This window comes from Aethalodelphis obliquidens, unplaced genomic scaffold, assembly GCF_003676395.1.
Source record: "Aethalodelphis obliquidens isolate GAN/ISIS:26980383/991018 unplaced genomic scaffold, ASM367639v1 scaffold2, whole genome shotgun sequence".
NCBI classification, from domain to species: domain Eukaryota; kingdom Metazoa; phylum Chordata; class Mammalia; order Artiodactyla; family Delphinidae; genus Aethalodelphis; species Aethalodelphis obliquidens.
In genome coordinates, this window is record NW_020837946.1 from 60,569,692 (window position 1) to 60,582,573 (window position 12,882).

Genomic DNA, 12,882 nt, shown 5'->3' on the forward strand with positions numbered 1-12,882 from the left:
GAAGGAAGGAAGGAAGGAAGGAAGGAAGGAAGGAAGGAAGGAAGGAAAGGGAAAAGAAATCAATACCTGTGTACAATTATTCTTTCAACAATGAAGGGAAAAATGAAGTAACTTGAATTGAATTGAATTATTTAGAAATTTTCTCAGTTCCTAGCAGCATAATCAACTCAGGAATATGTGAAATATATATTCTCCAAGATGTAATCTCTGGTTTGACACCAGCTTTCTATCCATCTACCATTACAAAACTATCCACATATACAAATTTGTCTCATAGCAGGCAATGCAAATTTAGAATTTGTCAAAGTGAATGTGGGGAGAAGGGCACTTGGAGGGAGAGAAATGTCCCCAAACATAGAAAACAATTTGACTCCAGTTCTTCTGTGTTTAAATCTTGTGATTTACAAAGGTAGGAGTACGTCAGTCTTGTTCACTGTCAGATCCCAGCATTTAGCACAGAGCCTAGCACATAATAGGAATTCAGTTAGTATGTGTTGAATATACAAATCTTGATAAAGTACAGTAATTTAATATTTCCCAGAAAATGAGCAGATCCTCTTTTAAAACGCACAAATCGGGCTTCCCTGGTGGCGCAGTGGTTGAGAGTCCGCCTGCCAATGCAGGGGACACAGGTTCGTGCCCCGGTCCGGGAAGATCCCACATGCCGCGGAGCGGCTGGGCCCATGAGCCATGGCCGCTGAGCCTGCGCGTCCAGAGCCTGTGCTCCGCAACGGGAGACGCCACAACAGTGAGAGGCCCACGTACCAAAACAAACAAATAAATAAAAACGCACAAATCAAAAAAAAAAAAAAAAAAAAACGCACAAATCAAAACCTCAACTGCTGACCCAAGTGTTAGTTCATATAAAACCAAACAGTTGGGCTTCCCTGGTGGCACAGTGGTTAAGATCCTTCCTGCCAATGCAGGGGACACGGGTTCAAGCCCTGATCCGGGAAGATCCCACATGTCACAGAGCAACTAAGCACGTGTGCCACAATTACTGAGCCTGCGCTCTAGAGCCTGTGAGCCACAACTACTGAGCCTGCATGCCACAACTACTGAGCCCACGCACCACAACAACTGAAGCCCACACGCCTAGAGCCTGTGTTACTCAACAAGAGAAGCCACCACAATAGAAGCTCGCACACTGCAACGAAGAGCAGCCCCCACTTGCAGCAACTAGAGAAAGCCTGCGTGCAGCTATGAAGACCCAACGCAGTCAAAAATAAATAAAAATAAATTTATATTTTAAAAAATGGTCCTTTCAAATAAGTAAAAAGTATTCTGCACTCGGCCCCACCTAATAGCTTTAGGTAAGCTTTAAGTGAACCCCAAAATAAAATAAGAGTAAGTTATTGAGACTGAAGTACACTGGAATTTTAAGACACTTATAAATTCTACTTAAATATGGTGTGCCCATTACACTTTTCTGAACACTCTGAATAACGTATTACTTTGACCTCCTTGGTAGTATGTTCTGAGCACAATTATCAAGATTTACAACTTATTTCCCTGTGCACCTAAGAATTCACCTGACACAGTCCAAAGGACCTCAAGTTTAAATGTAAAAGCAGAGAATCCTCTTTAAATACACTTCTTGAAAAGATTCCTGCAGTGGCTACCAAAGAGAATCTGAGCTCTGAAACATGCCTGTGCTCTCAGACTGTCTCACAGCCTGAATACCATGAAACTGAAAACCTTTGGAGAATCCAAATGAAAGAAGTGATCTGGATGATTTGGAAGATTTGTTTTAGCAACTTGGCACTAGAAGCATCTCTTTGAAGTGACTAAAACCCTCACAAAGGCACCTACTTGGTACAAAATAGTGTATGAAAAGAGAAAAATTCAATTAATTGGCTAGACGTTTACAAATACCCAGAAACACCAGCTATATTTTCTTATGCCTCATATCAATATTATGACATTAGAACTAGTATTGGCTCTGATATCATTGGTGGTCTAACCCTGGTTAGGCATTTGATCTCTAAAATTAGGAGTTGAACTTCAAGTCCTAGACAGCTCTAAATATTTAGGGCTTAGGTTTTCTAAAAGAAAACCGTAACTTGCCTCTAACAAACTCAAATGAGAACAACTTGTAGATAGGGCTACATCTTACTCATTTATTTTACACTGTCTGGCATACAGTAAGTGCTTAATAAATGCATGCTAATTAAATAAATAGGACAATATATGAAGAAATCGAATGAATAAATGAATGAACAGACTTAGAAAAGTACAGCTGGGACTTCCCTGGTGGAGCAGTGGTTAAGAATCCGCCTGCCAATGCAGGGGACACGGGTTCAAGCCCTGGTCCGGGAAGATCCCACATGCTGCAGAGCAACGAAGCCTGTGTGCCACAACTACTGAGCCTGCGCCCTAGAGCCTGCGAGCCACAATTACTGAGCCCGCATGCCACAACTACTGAGCCTGCATGCCACAACTACTGAAGCCCACACGCCTAGAGCCCATGCTCCACAACAAGAGAAGCACCGCAGTGAAGAGTAGCCACTGCTCACCGCAACTAGAGAAAGCCCATGCCCAGCAACGAAGACCCAACACAGCCAAAAATAATTAATTAATTAATTAAAAGAAAAGTACAGCTGAAGTCTGCAGTCATTTCAAAGCCTGTTTTGATCTTTTAAAAAAGTTTCTATAGGAAGAAAAACAGTTATAACAAATATTTCTGGTTTATCTTTCTTAAAAGGGAAGATTGTTCTACTCTTTAAGGGAAAAGTTTAAAACCCCACCAAGTCAAGATAGAAAACTCTAGAAGTCACTGGAAGATATATACTGGATTTGGTCCACAGATGTGTTTTGTTTGATCAGCATGATTTGGGGGTTATATTTTGGTTTTGTGGCTTGTTTACTTTTAGACTGAACCAGTTTTTTAAAATCTAGATTCTCCTGGATAATGAGAAACTCAGGTCACTGTGGGCATCCCCACATAGCCACAATCTGCTGGAGCTAAGAGGTTCCTATTTTGCCAGGAGTAGGCAATCTCCGATTCTCTACCTATACCCTGCTGCACGAGGATCTGACCTTTGGTCATATGCGCTAGTAAACAGAGAGGTTTCTCACCAATGTTATTGGGCAACACTGCTTATAATAAAATTGGCCTCTGATTGGTAAACTGTGTCCGGACTGGGAAGAACAACAAAAAGTTTGTAAAAACCTTATGAAAATACCATACTTTGGGCTTCCCAGAGAGCAGTGGTAACTGTTATATCCTGTATTGGTTTCCTAGGGCTACCATAACAAAGTACCCAAAACTGAGTGACTTAAAACAACAGAAATGTATTCTCTCACAATTCTGGAGACCAGAAGTCTAAAATCAAGGTATTGGCAAGACTGGTTCCTTCAGGAGGCTCTGAGCGAGAATCCATCCCATACCTCTCTCCTCGCTTCTGGTAGCTGCCAACAATACTTGGTATTCCTTGACTTGTAGACAGATCACTCCAATCTCTGCCTCCATCTTCACATGGCCTCCCCTCTGTGTGTCTGTGCCTCAAATCTCCTTCTCTTTTCTCTTATAAGGACACCAGTTATTGGACTTAGGGCCCATCCTGAATCCAGGCTGATCTCATCTTGAGATCCTTAATTACATCGGCAAAGACGCTAAGGCCCTATTCACAGGTCATTGAGATTAGGACTTGAACATATCTTTTGGGAGCCACTGTTCAACTCACTATATATCTTTTTCAGGAATAAGAAAACCAGGTCCATAGAGTATTTGCAAGAGATACACAACTAAGCTTGTGTGTCACAGCTACTGAGCCTGTGCTCTAGGGCCCATGAGCCACAACTACTGAGCCCACATGCCTCAACTACTGAAGCCCACACACCTAGAGCCCGTGCTCTGCAAGAAGAGAAGCCACCGCAATGAAAATCCCATGCACCGCAACGAGGAGTGGCCCCTGCTCACCACAACTAGAGAAAGCCCGTGCGCAGCAACGAAGACCCAACGCAGCCAAAAATAAATTAATTAATTAATCTTTTTAAAAAGATGACAGAAATTGTAACACATTGAAAATAATCCAATGGAGGAGAAACTTGATGCACAAGGAAAAGGGGAGAATTGATGGAGTGAGAAGGCACAGGTGGTAGGCAATTCTAATGAGGCAGTAACATTCTAATGAGCTTGAGGCCTTTAGAGTAGAGATGCGCTTCCAATATAACATGATGCCCATTCTCCCCTGAGGCTGACTAAAGCAGTGCTTCCAAACGGGCTGTAAACAGCAGAATCACTGAGGGGAAGGGAGGGCACTTTTTCTTTGGATGCTACTATTATCACCACAAATGAGTGGCTGTAAAATTGCATTTTGTTACTAACAATTGGCGATGGTACTGAAATAATCACTCATTCATTCAACAACTATTTACTGGCCTACTTTGTGCCAGTTCCAGGTGTTATTCTAGATGCTGGGGATGCAATAGTGAACAAAATAATCATGTCTAAAACATTTTTATTAGATGTATTACAAAGAGATCTGCATGTATTTATTTATAACAAAAAAATGTGCTTGTGGTTGTCTTGAATTGTGTCTTGAAATGTGCTTGGGGTTGTCTTGAATTGTTGTCTTGAATTGTGTCTTTATGCTTTTAAAAACCTCCGTTTCTTTATGAATGACAGGTTTAATTATCTATGGTGTCCCAAAGGCTGGTTTTGGAGTAGGTATTTGGAGCACTTTCTCCATTCTATTCTTTGCCAGGTTTTACCCCAAGAGCCTTTCCAAATATATTTAAGTGGTCTTCGAATTTGGTCACTTTTAGATACATTAATAGGATATCCCATTTGCCTTTTAAGAACTACCCTTAATTTCTTTTTGTTATTCTTTTAAATGTGACTTCAATGAAGTTATATTCTCTCACAAAACCAACCTGAGATCATTATACTATTGAATTTCTCTTCCTTCAGTTTATACAGTCAAAAGAGTTCTACACGTGGAAAAGTAAGGCGTATATAATTGCTGAGGCTTCTTTTCACTAAATTTATATACTTGAATTTTCTACCTTTTACTAAAGAACACATTCCACCTTGCTGAACCTTTTAAAAGATCAACAGCCACTTTGAGAGCATTTATTTGTTTCAGTCTTTTCTGTGGCCTTTTCAAGTTTTGTTTCTCTGATTTCCTGGCAGTATACTTATTTCATGGGAAACAGTCCTTTCAGAGAAGCACAAAGGTCTTCTAAAAGTTCTCTTTGAAACTTCCTCATTCATGTTTGCTGGATTTCCTACCAGTTTAAAATTTTATTTCAGTTTTAACTATCCTGTAGTCTCTTACACTTTATTTTAGAACACATATATTTTCCAAAAGACACATAGATATTTATTTTGTAACTTCTATGTTACCCTTGCTTTCTTCAGAGCTTACTTCTTAAAGGTGTTTCAAAGGACACATATTTATTCTCACATAGTTTTAAATATCATTTACTGTTTGCATTTGTAAAGCATTTTATGCTTAGAGTAAAAACTGTACTTTGGCCTTCCCTCCTCATCGCTGAGCATTTGTGTATCACAGAGCTCAATTACATCACGTTCACTATTAGAGATCTGAAATAACATAGCCTAAAAATTTGCTCCCTGAAGCAATTATACACAGTAAAAAAGCTTTTATAACATGGCTAGTCTGTAACATGTGTGTTTCCCCCGGCCTATGAAGTCAACTATTTACTCCTAGTCCTTCTACTGGAGGCTTCCTACTGCTGGATGTGAGGACATGCAGGTGGGCCAAGACTTGCAAGAACTCATGAGTGCTATGCATGTGCCTATATGTATGAGAAAGCTTACGTGCATGTCAATTAAATGTGTCACCTACATAGAGAACAGACTTGTGGTTGCCAAGGGGGAGGGGAGGTGGGGGAGGGACGGATTGGGAGTTTGGGGTTAGCAGACGCAAACTATTACATATAGAATGGATAAACAACAAGGTCCTACTGTGAACTATATTCGATATCCTGTGATAAACCATAATGGAAAAGAATATGAAGAAGAATGTACACATGTATTCCTGAATCACTTTGCTGTACAGCAGAAATTAACACAACGTTGTAAATCAACTATACTTCAATAAAATAAATTTTAAAAATAAGTGTGTCATCTAATTAAAGTGCTTTTCATATCTGGAATCCAAATAGTAAACAGGATGGGTAATGTTGACAGGACAAACATTCCAAAACTAATACAAATACAGGAGTTAAGCTTAAATAAAAGCAGCAGATGAAAATTTCCAAAATATCCATGTACATATTTTTGCTCCAAAGTGAATATAAACAGATTAAGAAAAGTCCAAGGTTTAGAAAAATTATAAATTATTTTAGGAAAACTGTAATGGACTCTAACATGAAGGAAAAGTTTCAAAGTGTATTTTACATGAAGCTTTTTGCTTCTCAAACAATATCTTACAGAAAATAAGCGTATTGCCATAAAAGCAGAGAAATGAACCTTGAAAATAAAGCCCCTGAAAACACACTACTTCTGTGTAGTAGTGCTACACAGAAGTAGCACCTGCTCTGTGCCTCAGTTTACTTTTTTTTTTGTTGCGGTACGCGGGCCTCTCACTGCTGTGGCCTCTCCCGTTGCGGAGCACAGGCTCCCGACGCGCAGGCCCAGCGGCCATGGCTCACGGGCCCAGCCGCTCTGCGGCATGTGGGATCTTCCCAGACCAGGGCACGAACCCGTGTCCCCTGCATCGGCAGGCGGACTCTCAACCACTGTGCCACCAGGGAAGCCCAGTTTACCCTTATACATCTGTGAAATAGTGCACTTAGTGCACTAAGTAAACGTTAGAGCGTCTCCTCTTTAGAAGTCAAGAAACAAATATTATCACCTGTGTTTCCCTTACCCTACATGGTAAGGAGATATTCTAGCCCCTCCGGAAAGTTTCTTAGTATTAGAAGCTGCTCTGAGGAGTTGGTTTGAAGAGATGAAGAGACTGTTCCTACTGCTGTGAGCAAACAAAAGGTGTTGACAGCTCCGGCCAAACTTAAGGGCTCCACCACAAAGGAAAGAGTGCTTCTGCCAACAGCGACTTTGGAACTTGAGTGTGTTTTTCTCATTTTAGTTTAGTGGCAAAATACGCAACGAATAACTTAGCCAGCCAGTGGTACTCACACCCGGGTGCCATCTCACACCAGGGAAGCCTCAGTACCACAGCTGGGCCTTGGCAACAGCTTCCAGTACCTCCCAGAGTGGGAGGATGCCAGCCACGCCAGCCACACTGGCCAAGGCTGCTGCCCACGTTTTAAATGGAAACAAAAATCTTTTCTTTAGAAAGGAGGTGGGCGCTTTTTTGTTCTCTTCTTTGTTTGTGGAAAGTTAAATACTGGTGGAGAAAAGGCAGCTTGCTCAGAGGCAAGGCTAGAGGTTTCGGCTGGTGGGCACCTCCTTCCCAAGTCCTTTCCACTCCTCTCCATTACTTTCTACGACATAACTCCAGTCCGCTACTTTCTGCCTTGTTCTAAATACTTTCTCTGCCAAGGCCTTGACTTCACTTTTTGGAAAGTGGTTACAAACAAATGGCGCTTGCACCACTCGCTAGAGGTTCCTCCAGCTCAACAGCAGCTGAAGGAAAGGAAGCTGTCAGGACATTGTGAGCAGCACTAGACAAAGACAACAAAACCGGACACTGACGGAGAGAGGAGGTAAGGGGGGAAATGGGTGAAGGTGGTCAAAAGGTACAACCTTCCAGTTACAAGTTCTGGGGATGTAATGCACAGAATGATGGCGGCAGTTAATAATACTATACTGTAGATTTGAACATTGCTAAAGAGACTAGATCTTAAAAGTTCTCATCCCAAGGGGGGAAAAAATTGTAACTACGTGAGGTGATGGAAACTAATATATCAATTATATCTCAAAAACAAGAACAAAAACTGCCATCCGCTGAGCGCTCTCTCCGTGCCAGCCTCATCCCAGAGGCTGCAGGCCGAGGCAGCAAACCCCAAAGATGTTCCAAGCAGAAGCATCTCTCCCAGCCCAGCAGCCGCGAGGCCCCCTCGGGCATCTCTGGTCCCGCATTCCGGGCTAGCGCCCAACAGGAAGCCCCGCAGGGGAACTTTCTCTGGGCAGCAGCCACAAAAACAAGTCGGGCTCCAGACTGTCCAATAACCAGGCAGGGCAGCGAAACACCCTTCAGAGTCTGGCAGCTTCTCGGCTCGACTGCGTTTAACGCTCTAGGAGTGAAACCAGAGCTGATGCTTCCTTCACTCACCCCGGCTACCCGCTGACGGGCCCCTTCGCTCAGGGCTGAGGATGAGACAAGAAGCAGCAAATTCTCGCCCCTCCATTCCCACTGCCACCCCCCCGCCCCCGTTGCCTTCCTCTCCTAACCCGCAGCCTTGAAGCAAGTTCAACGAAAGGCGTCTCCTAAAGAGATCTCCGCGCCTGTGATGGCGCAGGCTCGGTCCACAGGGGGCGATTTTCGGGGGCTCGTGGGCTGCCGGGCCGCACCACGCTCCCGCGTTTAGTGTCGTCTGGTATCGCGTCGCAACCACTCGGAGCAAAGAGTTACTAACCAAGCCGGGCTAGCGCGCCCGGCCAGCCCTCCGCGCCGCGTCAGTGCCCAGCCGACCCCGCCACGCGTCTCACCGCGAACCCCGGCCCCGCGCGCTCCGCCCCAGCGCTCGCCCAAGTCGGCCCGGCCCGCGGCCCCCGGGCCTCGGAGCCCGCCCACCTCCCTCCAGCGCCGCGCCCCGCCGACTCCGCTCCCGGGCCGCCGCGCGCTGCTCCCTCACCCTCTCCCTCGCCCAACCCCACTCGGTTGGAACTCGGTCGGGAACTCCCGGCCCCTGCCTCCCCGCCTCCTCCCAGGAGGTGCCAGTACCGATGCCCTGGATGAAGACGAAGCCGGTGACCACGAGTACAGGGTGCCAGTTAAACTCGAGCGCGGTCCCGTCCCAGCCGAGCCCCTCCCGGTAGTGGAGGACCCAAATGAGGGTGAAGATCACAGACAGGAAGCCGACGAGCAGCGCCGACACCAGCAGCCCCAGGAAGCCCCTGTAGCCCTCCATGGCCATCAGCGCCCCATACTCCGCGCGGTGGTAGCCACAGGAACTCCGCGAAGCGGCGGCGGAGGCCTTTAGGTACTGGCACAGCAGCGGGACGCTTCGTCGACTTCTAGGAGCGCCCGGGGGAGGGGCTTTCTCGCATGCCTGTCTGGGAGGCGGGGCCTCCAGGGGGCGGGCAGCTGGCCGGTGCTCAGAGACTAGCCCCACCCTCGGGCTCTAGTGGCCGCCCAGAGCTCTCGCTGCGGGGTGGCCGCCCCTGGCCTGGCGTCCGTGCTTGCGGAGAGCTCGAATAACCGATCTGGTTACTTGTTGAGAGCGAGAGTGCTGAGGGTTCCATACCCACCACTTTCTTTTAGCTCTTCCCGTGTCTCTTTCCTTATACGAGGGGAGGCAGTGGTGCGCACTCTCGGTTAACAGAAGAGAGGGGTCCGTTGGGTGGCTTTGCGTGTGTGATTTTGACTAACGAAGCCTCATGAGCCGCAGTTCTAGAGGACTGGCTGTCTTTGATGCCAAGGAGGCAACTGTGGGACTGTGTGGACCTGGCCTTACCTAGCAAGGAAACTACTGGCAGTGTGCACTTAAGAGAGAGAAGGCAGATACCTCCTGGACCCTGGACTTGTCCGTATGTGATAAAAATGGATCTTAAAAGTGCCACCTGCTCAAACCTATTTGAACTAAAGCCCCACCTTGGTGGAGTGAAGCTCACTCACTCCCTGCCTTCTTTCCAACATTAAGTTTACCCTTCTCCATTGGACAAGAAAAGTGTCAGTGTTATCAACTGCTGTTAAAGAAAATGGGGCTCTGGCTGTTAGGGCTCCTAGAATGCACTTGGGAACGTTCACTTCTAGCTCTCTCCTGTAGCTCACCTCCAAGGACTAGTTTACCAAATTATCATCCTGCCATTTTGAAAGGCCTTAGAATATGCAGGAGATGTATGGGAGTGATTTTCAATGGAAAAGACAGGTTTTAGGCAAGGAAGTAGGAGTGTCAAGCACTGGTAGTGGGGCAAGATTGAGGTCTAAGAGTAAGGGGCTGCAGACTTCACTGATGTCACTATTTTTCCCTTGTTGGTAAAAAGAAAGGGAGAAAAAGAAAGAGTAAACAAGTGGAAAAGAAGGACCCCTACCCACAGTATAAGGCTTTCTACGGTCTGGCCCTGAGGTCCATGGCTTCTCTCCCAACTCCTCACCACTCCCTACCCATGTCCCTGCCTCTAAAACTGTCCAACCCCATCTCCACCAAGAAACCTTCCCTGAGTCTGCCTATGCCCCTATTTTACACTTCTACCCACCTCCCCATCCAGTGCCTCTCTGCATCACTTATCAAGATGTGATATAACCATCTGTTCCTGTGGCTGTCTCCACTCCCCAGACAGCCTCCTTGAGATTAGTAACTGTCTAATTTATCATTTTATTCTTCCTTGAAATATAGTAGCTACTCAGTAAATATTGGGAGAAGAATGGGACTGAGTGTGTCAGTCAGGGTGCTGGCAGGAAACAGATGGCTCATTCCAGTTGGGCAATTTTATAACGAACAGGGCTACTTACAAAGTTGTGGGCAGGGTGTGGGAAACCACAAGGGTTTTGCAGTGCCCAGGCCTGAATGGGAGAGGGTTACTGAAATCCAGAGAGAGAAAGAGAGACAGACAGAGAGAGAGAGAGAGAGAGAGAACAGTGTAAAAAGGGCAGGCTGACTGAGGCTATGGCCTTGAGTTGAGGGATGCAGTCAGCCGGCAGGGACCCCCACAGGGAGGAAGAATGGGAGGCAGCATAAATATTCCAGCCTTACTCTCTTCCCCTCCAATCTCCTGCCTGGTCCCAAATGGCTGAAGCTAATCTGAAACCCAGAGGGAAGATGATGTAGCCCATATAGGTCAGCCTCCAGAACACAGCAGAGTGGAGAAGGGTGAGAATAGATCCATAGGAATAAACAGACACTATCACTGAATCTTCCAGTTTTATTTTTTCAGACCTTTTGGGTTCCTGAGTGCTACAAAGATTCCCTGTTTAATTTTATGCTGTTTCTCTTCCTCTTCGACCTTTAACTAGTAATTCTTTAACAACAATATCATTGTGTCCCTATTCTTCTCCCTAAAAGTATCTAGTTCTTGTCCCCAGGTAACTTCTTCACCCCCTTAGCCCAACACCTTCACTCCACTCTCGAGCTGATTTTACTCTGCAGCAGCAGCAAAGAAGAATCTGTGGGATTCCAGACTCCATTTAACAAAACATCTCAGGAGAATGAAAACATGGCCAAATAGTATGGATGATGTTGAATCATCCTGAAGTTACCAGCTAAACTGAGAAAAATTTCAACTTTTAAGTTGTCCTTTAAGGACCTAACTTTGATAAAACTTGTCACTTGAAAGAGGAAACTTTTTAATAAAGTTTGTTGTGGCTTGGTATTAACAACTTTTAAAAACAGATTTGTTATATAAGTTTCCCTCAGGGGGTGGTAAATAATTTGCCACCAAAGTACTTACTCAGATACTTTGTGAAGTACTTTGTAAAGTTTACAAAGTTACTTTACTCAAGTACTTTTTACATCAATGCTATCAAAGGGCTGCCTGATGTGTGGGGATGGGGTAGGGCATTGAACAAGATAGCCTTCCGAAAAACCTATGATTCTAGAAACATGTATATATTGGCACAGATTTTTATTGTCCCTGACAGACACAAAATGCAGAGTGAGGAGAGTTGTGAAGGGCCAGGGAGAGAAAATCTAAACCCCACTCATCAAGAGATCAGGAACCAGCGGCCCTGTTTGCCATTTATCTGCTGATCTTCCACGAGGCAGTGTTGCATTTCTTTGGCAGTACAGAAGTCCAGTATTCTAATGTAAAGTCTAATAAGTTGTACTTAGTGTTTGCTGTCTGGAGTAAGTGGACCATTTTTTAAATATTCAAATGTTGACTGTGTGTTGGTTACTCTGTTTGCCCCTCCACTCTCCACCCTTCTTGGTCTTGCCCTGTGCCCTGACAGACTCTAGTCCTCTGGCTTCCAATTGACTTTGGTCAATGGGTGGTGCTGGAAGGTCAGAGAGCAGGAAGAAAGAGGAGTCATCGATCTATTTATCCCACCATGCCCCCTTGCCAGACCATGGTTTTTGTTTTGTTTTGTTTTTTTGCGGTACGCGGGCCTCTCACTGTTGTGGCCTCTCCCGTTGCGGAGCACAGGTTCCAGACGTGCAGGCTCAGCGGCCGTGGCTCACGGGCCCGGCCCCTCCGCGGCATGTGGGATTTTCCCGGACCGGAGCACGAACCCGTGTCCCCTGCATCAGCAGGCGGACTCTCAACCACTGCGCCACCAGGGAAGCCCTGCCAGACCATGGATTTTACAGTGGTTGTGTTCCTCTTTTGGAGGAACACATGGGGACTTTTTAGTGTCCCCTCTTCCCCAGCTACAGCTCCCCCTGGGACCAGTAACACCATGCGCACTCCCTTCTACAGGCCTGCGCGTGGTATCGGCTGCCGGCTCGTACTTGTCCTTGGTCCTCACCATTCCTTGTGGGGTTCGTAACCCAAACAGACAGAAGAGTCTGTTTGCACCCCTGTAAATAGTCCCCTTATTAAACGCTCTTGAATGAAAGACTTTGTGCAAACCAGCTGTTTCCTGCAGGACCGTGACAGAGACAAGTGGAAAAATACTCTTGCCTAATACTACTGTTTCCCCAGCCTTGTCTGTGCCTTCTTAGGACATACTATGAAAGGAGGAATATATGAAGCAAGAAAAAAATCACAAGCAGGAGAAGTGAGCTCACACATCTTCCTCTTTTCTCTTCTACTAGACCAGAGATTTGGGGATCAGAAAGCGCTCTCAGATGACTAAGATAAAGTGACTCACAGCTCACGCTGGGACTCATGCTGTAATCCAAGCC

At 45.6% G+C, this 12,882-nt stretch overlaps 1 protein-coding gene across 3 annotated transcripts in view; it reads right to left on the reverse strand.

Moving 5' to 3' along the window:
• Positions 1-12,882, reverse strand: part of CYBRD1 (cytochrome b reductase 1) — a 37,618-nt gene extending 24,736 nt beyond the window's left edge. Inside the window, exon 1 of one of the 3 annotated variants that reach the window (XM_027128440.1) lies at positions 12,849-12,882. In XM_027128440.1, coding sequence (XP_026984241.1) covers positions 12,849-12,867 — 19 coding nt within the window. In that variant the 5' untranslated portion in view covers positions 12,868-12,882. Of the gene's footprint in view, positions 1-8,822; positions 9,280-12,848 lie in introns of those variants that run through there. The other 2 variants (XM_027128430.1, XM_027128446.1) reach the window with 2 other exon arrangements.